Raw genomic sequence first — 24,449 nt, 5'->3', positions numbered from 1 at the left:
ATGAAATTTGTAAACTATACCTTGGATATGAATAGTGGAAAAGGAAGTATACTTAAAAAGAGTTATGTACCTTGAAATCTAAATTTATAACATGGATTAGACATTTGAAGGAACAATCACATTTTATAAATAGCATTATTTTGCATCTGTTCATCTTATTAAATTCTTTTCTAAGTTAAATTGAAAATTCTTTACTTTTTTTGCAATTAAGATTTCTAAGCTACATCCAATAAATCTAGTCATTTAAGTTTACTAAATTCTATATCAATTTGACACATCATTTTTCCCTACTTTTATTTTTATGTTAACCGAAAAATGGCCTCCTGTAAATTAATAATAATAACATAATACTAATAATAGAGTTAGAGAATCTACAATTTATTGCAAATTTGAGTTATGATTTTCTTTTTATCTGAACAAATCCTAGATCTAGTATACTAAAGATCTAGGTCAAGATCTGTTGATTCAAGAGCTGTAATATGCATGCCGGTAATTGAAGAAACTTAGAAACAAACGCCTTAAATTGGCTTAAATGCTGGCTTAAACTTAAAACTTAAAAAAAAAAATCTAGTCAAGTCGACTCAAGACAAGACAAGTAGAATAGTAGATTGGTAGATCTAGATTCTAGATCTAGTTAAATCTAGTACTCAGTAGTAGACCTAGTCAGAGTCAGACTAGTCTATTAATTATTAATTATTTATTAACTAATTTAGTAATTAACTTTAACAGTTAACTTTAAGTTTAACTGTTCTTAGACTTAGTTCTTGTAGTAGTAGTATATCTATTCTCATATAGAGTCTAGTAGGCCTATACATTCATTCACTGTTCATTCACATTTACATTGTATACTCAAAAAATGAAAAATAAGTCTCCCGCTGCCACTTCGGCACTCAGCCACTTGCGTAACATTCTTCAAAAGGGGCCTTCGATGGGAAGTTTTACCAGGATACCTACCTGACTTTTAAATAGCTCATGTTACTGAACCTTGGACCTTTTCACTTTTACTTTTGCAAATCTTCAAATAACATTTGATTCATACTCATATTCATATGATATTATATGATATTCATTTTAATTTATTTTTATTACTTTTATTTGCCTTATGTTTTAAATTCTATTATTACTGAATGATTAATTAATTAATTATAGTTTAAAAGTTTAACAGCATTTATTAACAGATAGATCTAGTAGGTCTATCACAAGCTGGTCATCAAGCTTGTTTTTTAAATGCCATCTCTAAAAAGTACCTGTTCCTGGTTACTTAAAGTTACTTTATACTTTATTAAAAGCAGGAACATGCAAGTATACCTATTTATAACTTCAACCTTAGATGGTGCAGAAGCATAGATTAAATTGTAGTCTGAACGCCTATCATTGAGATCTATGTTTACATCTACAGTTATAAGTTATATAGATCTAATATTCTAAGAGCATTAGGAAAACCAACTCTAGAAGAAAAAAAAATCATCCACAACCTCTATGTTAACTAACCAACTCAAAGGTCAAGAGAAAATTTTTTAAAATGTGCCCGCAATTGCTGCTCTGTATGTAAAGCGCAATTATAATGTAAAGTTTCATTTCTAATTATATTAACATGCCTTTTCTTTGTAATATGTTTGGTGAATATTCATTTAATAAATTTTTAAGTATATTATTATGTTTTAAATATAAACCTTAATAAATTCCATAAGAGACATTAATGGAACGATGTCCACTATAAATACATATTAATAGTAATGTAGGTACAAGGCTTAACAAGGTGTACTTTTTACTATCCGGCCAACTATCCTGCAGTGATATTCAGCTGGAGCCGAATATGGCTGGATAGTGAAAAATGGCCAGAACTGGAGCTACTATCCGGAGCATCCCTAATAATAATGTCTATTGTCTTGAGTCTAGATCTAATCTAGATGTAGTAGTAGGCTAAGTACTCAAGAATGGAAGTGAAATAAAAAATTCTTTGAAAAAAAAAATTTTTTGTTAGTAGATCTACATCATTAAAATACTTTATATAAGAACTTTCCAAAGCATTCCAAATGATGTAACATAATGTATAAATTATGACTGTATGGTTTACAGTTAGAAAGTTATGTTTTTGTTTTTTTTTTGAGGCGTTTTTACCTAACAAAACAATTTATAACATTGAGCCCAATGGAATGAGTGAGAAGAAATTCTGTCATTGGCTAAGCAGGGCTAGGCTAGGCAAGACACACCCCCAGGTCAAAAGTTCAAAGTTGAAGTTCAGTTTCGTAGATGAGAGATCTAGATCTACGTATTAAATAAGAAATTTAATAGTAGGTATAGATCTAGTATTAGTAGTAAATTTCTAGCTCACAAAGCTGTTTGTTAAATATTCTACATGTTCGGATGTGATCTATAGGATGATAGAGTATTGAGAAAGCTAGCATGAAATTATGCTAAACAAAAACAATTGGTAAAAATATTTCTGATCGCACAGATTTTTTATTGTTAGTCTAGATCTATTGCAAATTTAATTACATGAGACTGATCCAGGCTGATACAACTGCACTTAATATAAGCTTTGTTTTTGTTTTTTTTTAAAGTATTTTTTTGCATTTTGCTTGTTGGGTTTATTGACTATTTTACCCATCCGCCATCTCCTCAGTTGTTTCTCTCTGTCACACATCTCTAAATGACTAAACTCGTTGGTTGCTTGGTTACAACTTAGCTCATATGGGCTGTGCTGGAGTCACTGTAAAAACAGCTTGACACACCATAATATACACAGATGTATAGATATATAGATTTATGCAGTATGATGTATAGATTAATTTATGGTTTTAAAAAATCACTTAATCTATATTTTCGAATAATTTAGATTCTAGACTTAGAAGTTTTTGCACAATCTTAAACTTTAGCAAGCTTTGTCTGACTAAACATGCTTTTTGTTTCCTTAACAGATTTCAATGTTTTTGATCATCAAGTCATGGCTGATGTTGAAAAAGTAGATTTCACTTATTCCGATGCAGATAAATATGAATTCGAAATCTCTGGTAATTAAAACAAAAATTTAGTTGTAATTCAGCAAAAATGTTTAAATAAAAATTGAATGATACATTGTGTTTGTTTCTCTGTTCAGAACTCTACAGCTATACAGAGGAACCTGAATTTACAGCCCATCAAGTATGTTTTGAAGAATTAGCCAAAACTCATGGTAAATTTATTAGTTCAATATTCCCCTAAAAAAAAAGATTAATTAGAGCTATTTATAATATAACTAACATTATTTTTTAAAATTTATTTCTTTTATCTTTTGTCATTTGATTAAATAAAGTAATATCAGATAAATAAAAAAAAGATTTACAGTTTATCCTTTATTCATTGTTGTTACACAGGATTTGAAAAATGGACAAGTTTATCCAGAGACAGCCAAATCAGATTTATCGTTGGCCTCCAGGATGATCTTGAAGTGACAGATAAAGAGAAGAGAATCAAATCTGTCCAAGCCCTATTATATTTAATTCAGGGTAATATCACTATTTGATTGGAATAACTCTTTTTACTTAGTGTCCATCATAGAATTTCTTTACAATACAGGAGAAAACTGATGCAATGAATGTATCTGGAATCAAGGCTTTTCATAAAACTTCTGAATCTTAAAAAAATTGGTAGAAATGGTAAAGAGAAAAGGGTAAATGACTTTAAAGCAAATAACCAATGAAGTGAAAATATTATTCCCCTTACAACTTCTCCTTTGACTAAAGAGCCAAGTTGGGCATTGACTAAAGAGCCAAGTTGGGCATTGACAAAAAAGAGCCAAGTTGGGCATTGACTAAAGAGCCAAGTTGGGCATTGACAAAAAAGAGCCAAGTTGGGCATTGACTAAAGAGCCAAGTTGGGCATTGACTAAAGAGCCAAGTTGGGCATTGACTGAAGAGCCAAGTTGGGCATTGACTGAAGAGTGATGTTGGGCATTGACTCAAGAGCCAAGTTGGGCATTGACTAAAGAGCCAAGTTGGGCATTGACTAAAGAGCCAAGTTGTGCATTGACTGAAGAGCGAAGTTGGGCATTGACTGAAGAGCCAAGTTGGGCATTGACTAAAGAGCCAAGTTGGGCATTGTCTGAAGAGCGATGTTGGGCATTGACTGAAGAGCCAAGTTGGGCATTGACTAAAGAGCCAAGTTGGGCATTGACTAAAGAGCTCCTTGAAGTTGGGCATTGACAAAAAAGAGCCAAGTTGGGCATTGACTAAAGAGCCAAGTTGGGCATTGACAAAAAATAGCCAAGTTGGGCATTGACAAAAAAGAGCCAAGTTGGGCATTGACTAAAGAGCCAAGTTGGGCATTGACAAAAAAGAGCCAAGTTGGGCATTGACTAAAGAGCCAAGTTGGGCATTGACTAAAGAGCCAAGTTGGGCATTGACTGAAGAGCCAAGTTGGGCATTGACTGAAGAGTGATGTTGGGCATTGACTGAAGAGCCAAGTTGGGCATTGACTAAAGAGCCAAGTTGGGCATTGACTAAAGAGCCAAGTTGGGCATTGACTGAAGAGCGAAGTTGGGCATTGACTGAAGAGCCAAGTTGGGCATTGACTAAAGAGCCAAGTTGGGCATTGTCTGAAGAGCGATGTTGGGCATTGACTAAAGAGCCAAGTTGGGCATTGACTAAAGAGCCAAGTTGGGCATTGACTAAAGAGCTCCTGGAAGTTGGGCATTGACTAAAGAGCCAAGTTGAGCATTTACAATCAATGGATGCTGCAGAGCCTTAAACATCTGAGGTGGAAATATTATTATTTTGAAAAATGGTAGAAACATTATATGAATTTAAAAAAAAAAAAGAAAAAACATAAAGTGAAATAACAAAAAATATATAACATTATTAATATAATCTCCTCTGGGTCTTTACATTTTCTTAAAACACAACCTTTATTAATAAATGCAACGGCATGTAAATAAAAGAAAATCATGTCAACTATCTTAAAGATTTATTTAGATAATTAGTAGTTGGACTGCATTTGAAGTACTTTGAAGATTTCTTCCTTTTGTGTCTCACTCTTTGTTTTCCCATTAACTTAGTCACTTTGTCGGAATTGTATTTTTTAAACATAACTTACATTTAAAACGGACGGGAAACAAAACCGTTCCCTAAACAATTGATAAATGTCAAGAGCTTATTAACATTTTTATCAAATTTTGCATAAGATTTGATAACATCACATTTGCGATGTAATTAGATAAATTCAAGCTCTATAAAAACTGATAGCTGATACTTAAAAGGATATGTATTTATTTTCTTTTAGAACTTCTAAGGCTCTAACTAAATTAAGTGCTTTGATTTCATGAAGTTAGACATGCCTCCATGCTACATAAAAGCTCAACATGGTGCCTTGAAACATGACTGATAAGTAAAAGCGTCTGGTGAAGTTCCTGGTTCTGTTGGTTAAATGTTGACAGTCACAACAGTAATCTTTGCGTTTCACTTGTTTCGGAGGTTATGTTGGCTTGGCTTGTCCATTCAAATGTTTTATCAACAATCAGGCTGTGCCGAGCTAATTAACCTCACTCATTCTACAGTTTTATTTTACCCACTGTGGTTGGTCACAAAATCACTGCAGTGCATATATATGTGGGAAGTGTGGTCGAGAGGCAGGCTAAGTATGCTTAAACTTGGCTTGGTTACCTATGAAGGTTTGACACCCGACTTGAGCAGAGTTGTGTTTACTGAGCGCCTAAAGGCAGCACGGAAAACCTTCTCCTAGATACACCCACTGGTCCACAAATGAGATTGGACCATAGCACTTTGAGCATGCTATAAGCATGAAAGTAGCCTGATATAAAAACTATAATATATATATTGCCCAATATATCTCTAATTTCTAGGGAACCTTCTGTTTATCGTGACAGTGTTTTAAAGAGAAAGGGCTCTTCCCCTGAGTGATAGAGAACAATGGAGGAACTATGTTTTCAAAGCTTAATGTCTTGCTTTTCAGGCTAGGAGGCTGTTGAATAAGTTTTGAACGTCTCTTATGACCTAAAAGTATATTGTTTTGTTTTTGCTCCAGGTGTGTATGGGGAATGCAAGTCAAGGAGCCACATGTTTGAAGTCAGTCGACATTGTGTGCTTCTCTATTTAGATATAGGGCTGTACTCTTCCCTTGTGCAGCTTCTAGCTATGGAAGTGGAGTAAGTGGAAACTTGATTTGGGAAATCTTTGATTGTTAGGATTGAATTCTGAAATGTTAGTCTTGAACAAACAGCAAAGACACATAACTGCTAACAGTTTAAAGTTTTATTATGACAAGTGCATTTCTAAATGGAACATACAGCACTTTCTTCTGTCTCCAAAATGTTTGCTCCATATCTTTAACTAAGATACAAGACTTAAAGACATTTTTTAAGTCTACAAGTTCATGAGTTTATTAATCACTCAATAAACAAAAGTCAAGTACAAGCAACATTCTTATTGCTCTTACTAACAGCTTCTCAGATGGTACACCCCTATCAAACTACTCCAGTTTTTACATAGGATGAAATAAGCAACTTTGTCCATCTGACCTTTTACATAGGATGAAATAAACAGCTTTGTCCATCTGACCTTTTACATAGGATGAAATAAACAACTTTGTCCATCTGACCTTTTACATAGGATGAAATAAACAGCTTTGTCCATCTGACCTTTTACATAGGATGAAATAAACAACTTTGTCCATCTGACCTTTTAAATAGGATGAAATAAAAAACTTTGTCCATCTGACCTTTTACATAGGATGAAATAAACAACTTTGTCCATCTGACCTTTTACTTATGATGAAATAAACAACTTTATGACCTAATGAACATGCGCTTCCTTAAGTTTCTACAATTTTCCCACAGCAGAATTTTAAATAATAAGAAAATTGGTTGGCAACTCTAGTAACTTTAGAAAGCTTGAAGAAATGGGTCAAACAGAAATTGTGTAAACACATAATTATTTGTGCATATATGAGGGGCAAGTATCCTAATAATATTTTAATTCTGATTGGTTACAGGAACAGTAATGCTGCTTTGTCAGCCCTGAGGAAACCAGCTGTCTCTATAACTGATAGCAAAGAATTAAGGTTGGATATTTGTGTATTACTTAATAATTAAGTTTTTTTTTAATGAAACTAAATACTGAGACATTTTTTAAGATTAGACCAACAATATGTTGATTTAACTGTTGACCTTTTATGCTGCTCTATGTATCCAATGCGACTGTTCTCTAGATTTACAAAATGTATAACTTTAGCTAGGTGAAGCAGACACTAGCATTGACTGGGTGAAGATTGTTTTGACTGGAAAACCAAACAACATAAGAATACAACTTTCTTGTTTGCTGGTTTCCTCTATCTACACCTGACTTTGTTGTATTCTTTTCATGCAGATATATACTAAATATATTATACATTATGGTGGAGACTTGCCGGATAGCTAGCAATGAAAGGGATACCTCAGATGAACTTTCTAGAAGATTGTATGAGGCCACAGAGTTATTCAAAGAAGAAATGAGTGAGTATCAAGCTATAGTGCTAGTACTAGTGAAAGTTCCCCCTTTCAGACCTTGCAATCTATAGGGACGATGATGTAAAGGTCGTTTCTGTGGCCCATGGTTAATGAGGGCGTCATGTGGCCAGCACAATGACCAACTGCCTTTATGTTTCTCCAACTAATGTCAGGTACTCATTGGAGCTTGGTGGACTCAGAGGCGCTTTAAGATCCTGAAATAAAAAAAAAACAGCCTTCGAACCCTGGTAAAGGTGCCAAGTGCTTTACCGCTCTGTCATCACGCCTCCATAGTGCTAGTAGTAAATATCAAATACATTTATTTTCATTACTGTTATCATGCACATTCATCTTACTCATTTACTTTAGGAAACAAATCTGTAGAGCTAGCTCCCTGTTTTGTTTAGCAAGTTCTTCAGTATTACATTATTCAATAAACTGTGGTTAGCAAAATGCCAAATTTATATTACATTAATGATACAATATTTGGTTTCTTAACCATAGTTAAGTTGAGGATTTTGTAACAATTTCTAAGTGGATTTAAAATCTTAAATGGTTAAATAACACTGGCATAAAAAGATGTCAGATAATATTTTTTTAAAAGTCTTTCTCTTAGATGACATTTGTTGGGACTTGCCAGTTAAGCTTGGTATGGTTTGATTGATCTTTAATGATTTTTTTCCCCAGTCCAACCTGTGTTTGGTGATGATCCACTTTCTGTGCTCTTGTTTACCATGGTGACCAGATTCTGCAGTGGCAGTGCTCCGCATTATCCAATGAAAAAAGTTTTGTTATTGCTTTGGAAAGTGGTTTTGGTAATCATTTCTTTTCTACTTTCTGGCAACATTAGTTTAAAATTGATAGAAACCATTATCAACTATTTTGAATGCTGTTATTGTGATTTGTAGGTCTAAGAGCCAAACAAATGGAATAAAGTACTGGACATTAGGCCTAGGCTTCAAGAATTATATAACCATTGTGTTAATAAGCTATAGAAGACTAATTACAGTGGCCAACTATCTGTTGCCACAATTCAGGTGGCCTTAGTAAGACTAACTGCTGTATTTACTTTAATCACAAAAGAAGCAATACACTTTCTGGAGTGCGCTAATTTAATTAGGTCTACTAGAATTATTAACATTATTAAACTTATATTTCATCCATCTTATGATATCTTATGATTTACTTGCTAGCCGCAGAATTACATAATAAAATGTAATTATTGTTTGCTGTAACATTATAACACTATTTCATTAAATGAATGCGCTTTACATTAACTACAAAGGACACCTGAACAGTCAAAACAAAATATAACTTTGGTTCATTCTGGTTTATGAGTAATAACAGCTTTGCAGTTCATAGAAGGTCATTTCAATGTACCTTTTTTATTTCTAAAACTTGGTATTTCAAAAAAAAAAAAAGAAAAATTACACTATGGAATTTTCTATATGGAAGCAAATTTCAGTAACTTTAGTTAAATTTGAGAACAAATGATATAGATAAATGCATAACAAAAATCACTTTCTTTCAGTTTACTTTAGGAGGACTTCGTGACCTTGAAAAGCGAAAGAATGAAGTTCGTATAAAGCACAATCTTCCTCCCCTCACAGAGGATATGTACTCAGTGTGTGAAAATATGAGGCCAGCCTCCCCTCCGGCTTCAGCCGCTGATTTGATTGAGCACCAGGTCCCCAGGCGAGGGATACGTGCTGGTAAAAGGGTAAGCACTTGGAGCAAAACTTCACTGCCTAAAATAAAAGGGATTTGTCACTGGAGAAGCTTACAGCCTCGTTGGTTATGGGTCTCCTGATAGTTCTCAATTTGTTTTTCTTAAATATTTACTGAATTGATTCTCTTTTTTTTTTGAAACTTTTTTTAAGGTTGACTAAAATATACAATGATTGTTATGGAATAAAAGTTTAAAATAGAAATCAAGCTTGCCATAAGTAGAGAAAGGAGGCTAGTTTTTTCTTCCATAGTCCCTGTACTGAAATTAGATTTTGATTCATAAGGTTTAGGGTCACTGTTACCATCCTCCTAGATTTTGATTCACAAGATGTAGGGTCTCTGTTACCATCCTCCTAGATTTTGATTCACTAGGTGTAGACTCTATGTTACCATCATCCTAGATTTTGATTCACAAGGTGTAGGCTCTATGTTACCATCATCCTAGATTTTGATTCACAAGGTGTAGGCTCTATGTTACCATCCTCCTAGACTTTGAAATTAGTACAGTATACGTTTGATGTGGATTGTTTATTGCCCTTGTTGATGCCAAATGTGATTTTTTTGTGTGCCTTTAGATTTTTTGTTGGACTGTACACACTCTCACATTAAATGATTTGTACTGCAATGAGCTGAGGCCTAAATCCAAAACATAAGAATTGTAAAATCTAGTCATTTAGTTACAATAGTTACAATTCACTCACTGATTCATAGTCATTTGCTGTGATGGGAACAGACTTTGAAAAAATTTTAGGAAATTTTTATACACCCCGTTTTTTAACTGGCCTGTGGCAGCAACTTAAAAAAAGATGTTGCTGATTTTTTTAAAATTATGTCGAATCATTTTATTTCATATTTTCTTTAAATAATGTTGTATTACATTATAATTAGACTGCATAAGCTTTACTGCACACATGCAAACAAAATACATGGAAGGCACTATTGTTTGTGCTTTTTGCAGATGCTTTATATCTGGGTCCAGGCAGTCGGAGCATTCTACAATAAATAATTGCTTTACTGGTATTGTAACAACTTCTCTCTCAAACAACTATAAAGAGTTAATGTATTTGAAAATTCCTTATGTGACTCTTTTTCATGCTGATACAAGTTGTTTACAAGAAGTGGATCTCTACTACACTGGGCCTTTATAGCATTAGTAATGACTAGTTAAATATAGAAAAAAACTTAAAAATATATTTCTCACTATAGATCTAGATCTATATATATAATCTAGATCTAAGTAAATCTAGTAACTTGGATCTAAATCTCTATTGACTCTAGATCCAATATATTACTATTATATTCTATCAGACTTATACTCAGTAACTCACTATAGTCATGTAAAGTACGCCCACATCTATATATATATAGATGGACGGTAGATCTAGATCTCTAAATCTAATCCAATTTGAACTCATGGAAGTTCGCAGGCAGGGTTCAAATTAGAAAAAAAATCTAGGGGCCATCGTAAGAACAGAGTAAAAATTCAAAGCGCATAGGCATAGTGGCCGGGCATAATGATACCGAGCTACTCTCAACTCTGATACTTTTCAAAAGCTGGCAAGCAGCCATTGAAGTCTAGATGCTCTAGTTCTGGATAATCTAGATCAAAAGTATTCAAATTAAAGAAACTAGATATCTTATCTAGAATATATGTATCTAGACTGATTCAAACCACTCTAGTCACTCTGGACCTAGATCTAGGTCTAGACTTAATAAGACAATACAATAACACGAGATTTGTTAAAAATAGAACTTTAACTGTGTCAAAAGACTGGATGTGAGCATGTTCAAAACAAATCAAATTCTTCTTCTTCTTCTTCGTTCTCATTGTCATGTTGGAGTGTTCAGATGAGTAGACCAATACATGAGATGAACTGCGCAGTGGTTTCCAAATCAGGGAGCTCTCCATATAGTTTCCTTTCTATTGGGGTGATTTGGGGCCAATGTCTTATACGGGCCTCTTGGTAAAGAGAGCAGTTTTGGAGGATGTGGTCTGCATTCTCTGGTGATACTCCACATGGGCAGATTTCACTGGTTCCAATTTTGATCTTCCGGTACATGTGTTAACATATCAAATCTTATTTCGCATTCTTCCGAAAATGGAAAAATAATAAAATCAGATTTTTTTTTCATTAAAACAAAAATTGAAAAATCAGGATTAAAAAAAAAAAAAAATGTCGGGGAATTTCAGATTTTTTTGTTAGAAAATCGGATCAGAAGAAATTTTCGGAATTCAGAAAATTTTCGAAAATTCCCATCACTGCAATTGCCCCTCAAATTTTTGGTAGAGTGTATTGGCCATATTTTGTTAATTACGTCAACACACACACACACACACACACACACACACACACACACACACACACACACACACACACACACACACACACACACACACACACACACACACACACACACACACACACACACACACACACACACACACACACACACACACACACACACACACACACACACACACACACACACACACACACACACACACACACACACACACACACACACACACACACACACACACACACACACACACACACACACACACACACACACACACACACACACACACACACACACACACACACACACACACACACACACACACACACACACACACACACACACACACACACACACACACACACACACACACACACACACACACACACACACACACACACACACACACACACACACACACACACACACACACACACACACACACACACACACACACACACACACACACACACACACACACACACACACACACACACACACACACACACACACACACACACACACACACACACACACACACACACACACACACACACACACACACACACACACACACACACACACACACACACACACACACACACACACACACACACACACACACACACACACACACACACACACACACACACACACACACACACACACACACACACACACACACACACACACACACACACACACACACACACACACACACACACACACACACACACACACACACACACACACACACACACACACACACACACACACACACACACACACACACACACACACACACACACACACACACACACACACACACACACACACACACACACACACACACACACACACACACACACACACACACACACACACACACACACACACACACACACACACACACACACACACACACACACACACACACACACACACACACACACACACACACACACACACACACACACACACACACACACACACACACACACACACACACACACACACACACACACACACACACACACACACACACACACACACACACACACACACACACACACACACACACACACACACACACACACACACACACACACACACACACACACACACACACACACACACACACACACACACACACACACACACACACACACACACACACACACACACACACACACACACACACACACACACACACACACACACACACACACACACACACACACACACACACACACACACACACACACACACACACACACACACACACACACACACACACACACACACACACACACACACACACACACACACACACACACACACACACACACACACACACACACACACACACACACACACACACACACACACACACACACACACACACACACACACACACACACACACACACACACACACACACACACACACACACACACACACACACACACACACACACACAAAAAGCTTGATATGTGTGGACACATCTCCAAATTGAAAGAGAAGTAAGAACAGTAAGGACGTTGAAAGTCTGATCAAAGGAAACATCAGCTATTGTTTTTAAAAGATTTGAAAAGAAAATATTCAAATAAATTATTTTTTATTCCTGTCTCTGATCCCTTTTTGAATACAGCAAAGACCTACTATACATAGAAGTTCTGTTCAATTTGACATCACCTAAAGTATCCAGTATTTATATGTTAACCTTAGTCCACATGATGTTGTTAAGTTACTATATATGTCTTGAAATTGTGTGTTCTCGTTACCTACTGGCATTTGTTATTTTCATGACCTAATGTAAGTCTGATGTTCAATTGTTTCTCATGCGTGTACTTATTACACTTACACCTGTAATCTCTCTTTTTTTCTTACCCATTTACTCTTTATGTTTCTCTTTACCCCTCACCTTACACACCATTTGGTTCAATCCTCTTGACCAATAACTTATTTCCTGTTTCTCCTGTCCAATGAGTCCAGACATTTCTATTTCGCCTCACACATCACTCCCTAACCCTAAGTTACCCATAACTCCACAAAATTCTATTTCTCCTTATCCCACATGTTTCTAATTCTCCTTACCCACAATTCCAAATGTTTTCATTTCTTCCCTCTACGCCTCTATTTTTCTGTAAAACTTGAACTTGTGTTGTTTTTTTTTTCAATGTATGTATGTAATATACATGTGTTCCTTGTCTCTTACTAATTGTTTCAATGGTGTTTGTATTGTCCACCATCTATTTCCTTTTTATCTTATTTGTCACCTTCACCCTTTAACCCAGCCACCAGATCAGTTGGCCACATGGCTCTTTTTCCCCTCTTTGAATGTTTGATAGTAATGCACAGAAAGTTTCTTTAAAAGTTGTTACTGCACAATAAAGTCTCCTTATTTATAGTTCGAAATAACAAACTTTTCTTAACCTAAACCTACTAGCAAAACCAATATTGGCTCTGCTTAACAATACTTAGCAATGTCATTAGTTGACCAATGTTATTAGCTAAGCTTTCAATATGACCTAAAAAATAATCTTTTATCCTAATGTTAAATTTAGTTGAATGCATGTTTTTTTACTTAGACATTAATCTCTAACCCTTTTCCTTTTTTTTTCTTTCTCTCTTTTTATTTAATGGCATTTTTCTTTTTAATAGTTGGGAAGTACCTTATTTGCTCTTTTTAGTTACAATAAGAAAACATTTTTTTTTTGCTTTTCAATAGACTAAAAAGAATTGTTGAAATAAAAAATTGCTTGCTGATTGTTTTATTATTTACAGCAAATAAATTTTGGCTTGTTAAATATAAAATTAATTGCATACAGCACTCATGGGCATCATAAATTAAAATAAATTATTTCTAGCAATAAATATCATTCTTATTTAATTAATGATCAACCACTTTATGTAATGTAGTCGACTCATAAATGTGAGTAATTCTTTCATTCAAATACTATTAGGGGTCATTTCTTTCAAAAAATGCTTTTAAAAGTGCAAGTCTAAAGTGGAGCAGTAAATCAAGATGTTGAGTCATTTTAAATCAAGTTTAATGATATTTTTATCCTCTTTGTCTTCATGACACAATGAAAAGTAATATTGATCGTAGATGGCTTTATTGCAGCTAGCACACAGTATAACTAAATCACTTTTAATACTAAGGAATTATTGTGTGATGTGTTTCCTGTCCACTTTCATTATTTCATTGTCCATGTCGTAAAGTGTATTTCTTTAGCGAGGAAAATTTGTTTACGAAAAGAAACATTCGGTATTGTAAGCAGAAACTTAGTCCATTATGAGATGCTTGAGCTAGATTCTAATGAATTTAACTGCTACTCTCTTGTAGCCAGCGCTCCTACTATTGTAGTGAATGTGCTCTCTCTGGACTCAACATTCTAATAAACTTAATGCTACTAATGTTTTAAAACAGTTGTTGCTATGTGACTAAATGTTTTTCAAATAGACCAATGTTACCAAAAGCTGTTCATTTTAGAATCTTACATCTCACATTCACTAATCATCAGAAATGCTTTTTCAACTAAACATCTCAAATGTCCCATAGTCTTGCGTAACAACTTGGCCTTTTTCTCTTTCTCTTTCCACTCCCTCCCCTCCCCCTCCCCCCATCCATCCATCCTTTTTTTCTCATCTCGCTTGTTTGTGTGGCTTGCTGACGTGGCTGGTTGGACTCACTCCCCCTCACCCTTCGTCTCGATCTGCTCTCTTGGCTGGAACCCACCCACTTATCTCAGAGTTTGGTCAAACAGAGCAGCCTGGATGATTCCTTTGAGTCTGGGCTCGCCAGAGATGAGGACGATGACCTCATGGATGGACTCAAAACAAACAGTGATGATGAGTCACCGCCAACTCCTCCAAGACCTGCAACGCCTACAGTTTCACACCGCAGCCTTCCTTGGAAGCCTAAAGTCAGGTTATTGATATATTCATATTATCATTTTTTTTTTTTTTTAAATTGCTTGAATACGGTATATTTACAATAGCTTTGCACAATCTTGCTGATTTGTATTTGATGCTTTTTGGCTATAATGAATGTATCATGCTATGACCTTATTGAATGTTAAGATCAATCGTCATTATCATTCAGACTTAAAGATCTTGAAAATTTCCTGGACCACACAAGGCAAAAATTTGTGGGTTTTGAAGTTAAAAATGACCACAACTCACTGGCTGGACTCCCTCAGCCGATCCATGAAGGAGTTAAAGTATTGAAACAGGTAATCTCAAAGCTAGCCAAAGCTACTGTATGTTATAATAACTCTTATTGATCAAAGCTTTGTTATAATTGCTAATATCTTTACATATTTGTTGATACAGCTTTGTGGTAACTCTAATGCTTTTATTTCAGCATCTGCATATCTCCTTATCTGAGGTTCAGATCAAAAGAGAGGAAGAAATCGCCAAGAATCCCTTATCATTGGTAAAACATTTTCATTGTTCTAATAGCTTTGGTCACATGAATGGTAAAGACATGAACAATAAAATAGCACCCATGACAAAATAGCGCCAATATCGATTATTTTCATTTTATCTTTGTTTAAAATCAAAAAATTAAATATATATCATATATTGTAGTTCAATTATAAATTTTAAGCAACTTAAATTGACTAATAAATGTTAGTGGAAAAAAATCCACTAATTTTTCTTAAAAATCATATTTCAAAATAACATTTTCTGTATAATTAAAAAAAAAAAACACTGGAAAATCTCTATTTAAATTAACTTGTTTATGAACTTGCAAAACATTTTTACCTAAGACTCAATTCCCAAAGGAATAGAATCCTTTCAGTATTGCATTATTTACTAGAAGATTTATAATTTTCAAAATGTGTATCAATAATGCCTTCCTAATACCTGTATTCATATCTTTCCAAAGCCTGAGTTAGAAGTGGAGAGTACACCAGCTGAAAAACTGTACCATGCTATGTTATCTAATTTACCTCAGTACATGGTAAGACTTTTTTTTTTTCTTCCTGCTCATGTGTGTGTCCTATCTTCTATTCACTATTTGCTCATGCTCATGTGTGTGTCCTATCTTCTATTCACTATTTGCTCATGCTCATGTGTGTGTTCTATCTTCTATTCACTATTTGCTCATGTGTGTGTCCTATCTTCTATTCACTATTTGCTCATGCTCATGTGTGTGTTCTATCTTCTATTCATTATTTGCTCAATAACTTGCAGGTCAACAACCAAAGAACTGGTTCACTAGAAATCAGCAATTAACAGTAGCATGGGGTTAAGTTTCAAGTTTCCTTTTCTGCATTTTTACTTATAATCTTTTAATGATCTTTGTGGGCTTTAAAAAAAACCAACAACAAAATTTCTGTCCTCATTTCTACTTCATTTATTATCTGCCTACCAGGCTTCATATTCCATTCCCATAAGTTTCTCCATCCTTTAAATCATCATATCAATGACGCATGCCTTCATTAATGCTGTTGTGATATAAAGCAAATTAAATTAAGTACCAAACTATTTTTGACATTCAGTGATCCGTGTGGTGGGGCTGATGGTGGGGATCATTTAGGACTGACCAAGAGTATCAAGAATGTCAAGTGAACAGTGCAATCCAGTTTGACCTACACAATTAATGTTGGGCATTTATTTGATTAGGGAGCCGTGTGTGGTAACTCTCTGTTTGAACTTGTCTGTTCTATTTATGTGAATGTTGTTTTGATTTGAGAAAAGAGTCCTTGTAATCACAATAAATTTCCAATAAGGATCAAAAAGCAATCTTATCTCTTGTGGAGTTGGACTCATTCTAAAATCTTTAATTAAAAATCCCAGCTGTTCAGCTAACAATGGATACCAGTCCATATACAACTAGAAGGAAATGAGAAGGCTGACACACTCGCCAAGAGTGGGAGAACTAACTCTCAAATTAACTCTGCACTCTATCCAGAAGAAATGAAGAAATTAATTGTAAACAAAATAAATGAGAAATGGACGAGCTCTCATTCAAATCACAAGAAAGATGACGCTTACTATAAGCTATCCCGACAAGACCAACGTCTAATCTTTCGACTCAGGACGGGACACAACAGAATGCGACAACACATGTACCGGAAGCTCAAAATTGGAACCAGTGAAATCTGCCCATGTGGAGTATCACCAGAGAATGCCGACCACGTCCTCCAAAACTGCTCTCTTTACCAAGAGGCCCGTATAAGACATTGGCCCCAAATCACCCCAATAGAAAGAAAACTATATGGAGAGCTCCCTGGTTTGGAAACCACTGCGCAGTTCATCTCATGTATTGGTCTTGTCATATGAACACTCCAACATAACAATGAGAACGATGAAGAAGAAGAAGCCAACAAGCCCTTAAAATTCCTTAGCCTTCAATTTTCTTAGGTTAGAAGATAAAGCAGTGTTTCTTTACTCTTGGAAGATCCAAGGGAATAATAATAATCTTTATTATCCATAAGGACATTTGCGCATTACACCAAACAAAACAGGAAACCAAAATATACATTCACACCAGACTCACTCATAATTTACATGCGAAAAGTTTATATCAGATAGTTTAACTTATTTAATGATTTGATTGTCAGGGGCACTAAAGAGTTTTTATGTCTGTTTGCCTACATAATTTATCAAAGTTTTGTATAGAAACTGCTTAAAGTTAATTTCAATGTATGCAGGTAATAGAAATATCTATTACAAATCAAACATCTCAAATCCAATTTTTGTTGTAAAAAACAAAGTCTTTTTAAAATTTATTTAGTTTCATTTTTTTATTTCCTTAGCAAAAAACAATAGAACTAAAATGTGAACACTGAAACATCTAATTGTGTTGTCACGATCAACTATTTACTAGGGCTGCGTAGCCACGGGAAATATTGCATTCCTCATTGATTTTTCGGACTCGAAGACAAGCCTTATTATTATTATTATTAAGTACTGACCCAAACCCAGCATACAACAAGCCACTATGGCACATCAAACATTGTCTAGTGTCAATTCATGGAACATTTGTCTGTCTCCCCCATAGATTGCTTTGCTGAAACTCTTGCTTGCTGCAGCTCCAACTTCCAAAGCCAAAACTGAATCAATTAATATTTTGTCTGATGTGTTGCCGGATGAAATGCCGTAAGTACATTACATGTGAACTTTGAACTACAGGTTTATCAGTTTAGGTAGGTTGAAGTTTGAAATAGAATAGCTCACGATCTAGCTGTAATTTTGTATTGTTATGACTATATTAAGCCAAACCATGACTTAATAAATTTGATGCTGTTTGCATTGTTGCCTAGCAGAAACTAAAAAAAAATGTTTCAACTTCTAATACAAAATAAAACATGGTGGCCAGTGTTCTTTGGAGAGATGTGAGTCTGTGCAGCATCCATTTGACCAAACTTTTATATGAAAGTTTTTTTATTCAGTGCAGTTTCTTTACTCTATAGAGCTCTCCGTTTTTTTTTTTTCATTTATTATTTCTACGCTGCTTTATTGTTACATTTGTTTTTAAAGAATTTTTTTTTTATTTCTTTGTACTGGTATCACTAAAATCCCTCTATTAGTCATTTGATAGTGTGTATTTAGACTATTTACTCTTGGTAAATTTTTTATATATATAACAATTGGTGAGTTTTTTTTTTTTTTAAACAAAATAACATTTGGATGACTTGATTGACAGAATTTCCTAATCTCAAGATTTGTCTTCCCTTACTATAATTATTTGGTTGTGTCCCTTCATTTCTTTGTGCACATGTATTAAAATAGAAATAGCTGGCCTCTTGCTGCAGAGGTTTTGTGAGGAGGTCCATGCTCTGTTTCATTCTCTACTTAAATAATGAGGACTACTGATCAAAATAACAGGCCTGGATGTGGGCTATAAGTTAGTGTAGACTGGGCCCACTAATAATGATGCTGGGCTACTATCTTCACAGGACCACTGTACTGCAGTCCATGAAACTTGGTATAGATGTCAACAGACACAAGGAGATTATTGTGAAAGCCATCTCAGGTCTCCTCCTGTTGCTCCTCAAGCACTTCAAGCTGAACCACATCTACCAGTTTGAATTCACCAGCCAGCACCTGGTCTTTGCTAATTGCATCCCACTGGTGCTGAAGTTTTTCAATCAAGATATTGTGGCTTATGTCAATGCTAAGAACAGGTATGTTGCTTGAATGGAAGTCAAAACTGGGGTATGATGGTAGATCTTTGACACATCTTTTATTTATTTTTACCCTCTTTTTCTATACTTGCAAAGGGGGGGGGGTGATGCTTCAAAGAATATTTCCTATTTCCAGTATCAAAATATTTTTTTCCGCCTTTTATTAAAATAATAATTTAAAAAAAAATGTATTGCCTCCCCCCCCCCCCCTCTTCATTTATTTAATCTACAACCTACTCCTCTAACCTACTGCACAAATAACCAAGATGACTTTAAGTTACTTGATAACTGCTAGTCTAGACAAATGTCATTAGATAAGTTTTTTGAAATGAAAGTAGCTTTGGTCATAACTAATTTATATTACCAGTCCTGGGTAATAATTTCCAAAATTAAAGCTTATATTTTTAAATAAATATAACGGTAATGGGAATATTAAAGTGAAGGCTTAGTTTCCTTTGAGGTGTTGATTTTAAGAGATTGGATTTAAATATTATTTCCAGTAATGTTACATATCAATCACTACCGGTACGTCAGAACAGTGACCTCACTTTCTTTGTAATTAGTCTATGTTCCATTCTCCTCCTTTAAACATTCCTACTTGGGTTGACATATTGTGTTACTGGTACATTATATTATTGGTGAACATGTTATGTGAAGGCCTACATGTGATGTTCAGTGCCAGCACATTTAAATGACCCGGGTCAATGTTCTAAGGTGTCTCCTTCAAATATTATAAGATTTCATTCAAAGTGTCTTGTTGCTCAACTTTGAAATGATATAGAAATTAGTTTCTAAATAGTGTGTATTGGTACCGTACCTAGTTTGCACTTGAAATACCGATACCAAAAAAATTTTTTGTAAGTGACTAGGAAAATGAAGCTATTGTTACTTGGTCATCTCCCTTGATTTGATTGTTATTGTTCTTTTTTTTTAGCATTCCTGTCCTTGACTTTCCGGAAAATGTTTTAGGGGACCACACAGAGTTGACTGCAGAAAATATTGTATGTATTGATATCTTAGATTTATTTCTAGATATTTGGGTACGAGTGTGTTTAGATGTGTATTAACAGCTCTAGTAGTTTATAGATTAAATGCAAAAAAAAATGTTTGTTCACTCTTTGAGTTGTACTAGTAATAGTTGTGACAATTTGGTTTAGAATTTTTTTCACTTTTGTTTCACAGGAGAGTGGTGATAACCAGCCTCATTGCTGGAGAAACATATTTTCATGTATCAATCTTCTTAGAATATTGAACAAATTAACCAAATGGAAACACTCACGGACAATGGTGAATAAATTATTGTAAACTGTTGTATTGGTACTTTCTTAATTTTGTATATTATTGAGAAGCAGCTACAATAGAAAACATAGTTGTGGTAATTAGAAATTCATTATACTTATCTGAAATTATGATAGTTTTTTTCTCCATTCATGTATTTTATTTGAAAAAGTTTTTCCTCATTCATCGACCAATAGAATTTTTCAAATGAGAATATCTGCACATGTACCGTACATGGTATGAAAAATAATTAACTAAATTCATTTGTCTGAAAAGATATAATTACCAGTATTAACATTTACAGTATAACATCAAAACTGTAATAACGTTTTTGAAGATCTTTGCGTTTTAATAAAAAAAATTATCAAATGAATAAGGACGGCCATTACTAGAGCAATAAAAAATTAAAATGCATATAAAATCTTTAGTTGTTTATATTAATGTACGGTATACAGTATCTAACAAAGTTAATTTTTCACTGAAGAAGTTTACATTTTTGACTTGAGCTCCTACCAATGATCTTTTCTTTTTTTTTTTTTTTTTTTTATATAGATGTTGGTTGTGTTTAAATCTGCACCTATCTTGAAGCGTGCCTTGAAAGTGAGGCATCCCATGATGCAGCTGTATATCTTGAAGCTTCTCAAAATGCAGACCAAATATCTGGGAAGGCAGTGGCGCAAGTCTAACATGAAAACAATGTCTGCAATCTATCAGAAAGTTCGTCACAGACTCGGTGATGATTGGGCTTATGGAAATGGTAAACTTTTTCTCCTTTTTTATTCCACTTTCATTCGAATTTAAAGTAAAATTTAAAATAAATGGAGTGTTATTTTATTTTGTTTTATTAACTCATTGACTGCTGTGGGTTTTTTTTTATTAAAAAAAAAAAGCTACTTTTTAAGAAACAAATTTATTTTTTAACATGACTATAACGAAATTTGTTATGCAAGTCCTCATTGTTGCTATATTAACAGTATTTGGTATCAGATTAAAGATAAATGAATGGAGAATGTGAAAGTTTCCATTTTAATAAGATACAAATTATAATCTTAATAATATGACTCTTAAAAAAAAAAGGGATGCCAGCTTGGATACTTCTGAGCCTTAAATCTAGAGTTTCATCTCTGCATTTATGTTGAAACAGCTTATTAGAATATTTACAGCTTTATCAAAAAGAATACTGGTATCCAGTAGGGATTGAAAAGATGATAATCACTAATTATATAATTAGGTCAGTCAATCTTGATCTACACTCTACACCTAGCCTTATGACAATACTAGATCTAGAACTTACTATATATAATAATAATATACAAGTCTGCTTCTTCCTATGCTAAATCTAGATCTACCTGGATATAATTTTGATCAAAATCTTCATTATCACTATTTATTTGTGATAAATAGAATAATTATTGTTTATTCAGTAGTAAACATAGTCTTGGACTACTGTATTCATAGTGATCAACAATGGTAACAAATGAAAAGTCTAAATAAGGCTAGAAGCTTGTTATTTCAAAGTAAACATAGGATGAACAACTATTTTATAGAGAAAAAATAGTCTAAGTGTTGTTTCTAGAAAATTTAGATTAAGAAATGCAAGGAAATGCAGGGTATAAGGGTCGTTCCCAGAGACGTCCCTTGCATTTAGTGGTTGTCAGACCATCGCTGGGAGAGAAGCGCCGCAGGCAATGAGTTAAAACTCTTGTTTATCTTAAGCAATGTATTTGTATATTTTTGTATCTAGACTAAAGACTAAAATGTTTTTGAAACTGTTTAGATATGGATGCAAGACCATGGGACTTTCAAGCTGAAGAATGTGCTTTGAGAGCTTGTGTGGACCGTTTTAACAATCGCCGTTACACCAGTGGGGGATATGTGGAGCCTGACTTTCGACCGGTGGACAATAATATCCTCAGCCTTCTAGGGCAGAATATAGAACTGAGTCCAGAGTTTAAGGCTCATTATGAACGCTGGCTACACCTAGAGGTGTTCTCGCGTCAGATAGATTGGGACCAAGTCATGATGAGATAACCCTATCAAATAGATTGTTAGTATTTATTATGTGGTATTCAATTTGGTCCTGAAATGTGAATAAAAGGAAAAAAAAGGATTTCTTCCTTGAATCTTCTGTATAAAATGTTGTCTGTTAGTTCTGTAACAATGAATAGAAACCTTTTTTTTTTTTTAATAGTTGATTTTGATGAGAATGTTGTACAAGAAATGAAAAGAACTTGGTATTTGTATGTATGCCTGACCATGTTTAGCAGATCGTATCAGGGCAGTACACATTTGTTACCAGTACCACTTCATCACTTGTAGACTAATGTGTACTGCTCTGTTTCCATGCTGTATTGTTGTGTGCACTTGCTTTGGACATTGTACAATCAACACATTTGTGCTGCCCTCATTTCTGGTCATTTCACTGATTTCATGTGGCTTTGTTGGGCTGATGACTTAGCTTTGTGCATTAAATATAGGACTCTGAAAACGTGAAAATACCCTCTGTACATATATATCTATACTATAAAGTAGAATGTGAGGTGTATGTATGTTACTTATAGACATCAAAACCGCTCCACCAATCTTGATAAAACTTGGCAGGAATGTTTCTTAGGTACCAACTTAGACCCTAGTGTATGTATTGTAGCCCTAAAACAAACTTAAGACCCTAAAAAAAATATAAAGTTGTCCGACTCTATTACAGCTATAGTATTTTATGGATCTAGGCCATGTCTACAATGTTGACATAGAAAAGATCAAAAGGATTTAGACCTAGATCTAATTTTTAGAAATACACTTTGCGCAGATAGTTTTTTACTTTGACACATGAAAATACAAAAGAAGATCCATTAATTTTATTATATAATAACATTAACCTTCAATTTTGTGTTTCAAAAGCATTTTTTGAATTAATTAGTTCGTTATATCTGTGACTGCAGATTTCCTGACAAACATTCTTTCATTAGACAATACCGTAATGAATCGCTTACTAAAAATTAATTCGTTTAATTACTTTATAATCCCATCCCTAGATCTAAAACTCTAATTCAACTCTAAGATGATAAAACTTCTCTTCGCACAGATAGTTTTATACTTTAACACATGAACATACTAATTATAGTCATTCATTTTATATTTTGATCAAATAAACATTCAAATTTGGTTTTCTAAAGCATTATTTTTAAGAGACTACATTCGTCTACAAAAGCTACGAAGCCGAGTTGAGATAGGCCTAGGTCTATATTCATTCATGAATCGCATACTAAAAATTATTTCGTTTAATTGTTCACTTTATAATCCCATTCATTTAACAAAGCTATCGCTCTTTTCGTTTTTAATAGATATGAATGTATCGACTTCAGGTAAACCCATTTTCGCAAAACTAATTTTATTTTTGTAGCGAAAGAGAAATAACGTGAAAGGATCATTAGCTAAGTTTAACATACATCTAAATCCAATCCACTACATTAGTAAACACAAACTTAGACCCGCAGGCAATGCCAGGCTAGTAATATATA

At 34.3% G+C, this 24,449-nt stretch overlaps 1 protein-coding gene across 2 annotated transcripts; it reads left to right on the top strand.

Moving 5' to 3' along the window:
• Positions 1-315: 315 nt before the first annotated feature.
• Positions 316-24,449, top strand: LOC106074531 (striatin-interacting protein 1 homolog). 2 transcript variants are annotated; one of them, XM_056027957.1, is made up of 19 exons: positions 316-489; positions 2,922-3,014; positions 3,101-3,175; positions 3,357-3,488; positions 6,022-6,142; positions 6,988-7,056; positions 7,362-7,486; positions 8,168-8,295; positions 9,012-9,200; positions 15,265-15,443; positions 15,618-15,747; positions 15,879-15,950; positions 16,407-16,481; positions 18,528-18,625; positions 19,426-19,653; positions 20,588-20,654; positions 20,836-20,940; positions 21,484-21,688; positions 22,709-24,449. In XM_056027957.1, exons 1-19 carry the CDS (start codon positions 480-482, stop codon positions 22,960-22,962), a joined length of 2,355 nt encoding a protein of 784 aa, XP_055883932.1. In that variant the 5' UTR covers positions 316-479; the 3' UTR covers positions 22,963-24,449. The 2 variants fall into 2 exon arrangements, with proteins under 2 accessions (XP_055883932.1, XP_055883933.1); XM_056027958.1 differs by having other exon boundaries at positions 317-489; positions 15,280-15,443.

This window comes from Biomphalaria glabrata, chromosome 4, assembly GCF_947242115.1.
Source record: "Biomphalaria glabrata chromosome 4, xgBioGlab47.1, whole genome shotgun sequence".
Classification (NCBI taxonomy): domain Eukaryota; kingdom Metazoa; phylum Mollusca; class Gastropoda; family Planorbidae; genus Biomphalaria; species Biomphalaria glabrata.
Note: the sequence above shows the minus strand (reverse complement) of the source record. Positions and strands in the feature narration are given on the sequence as shown.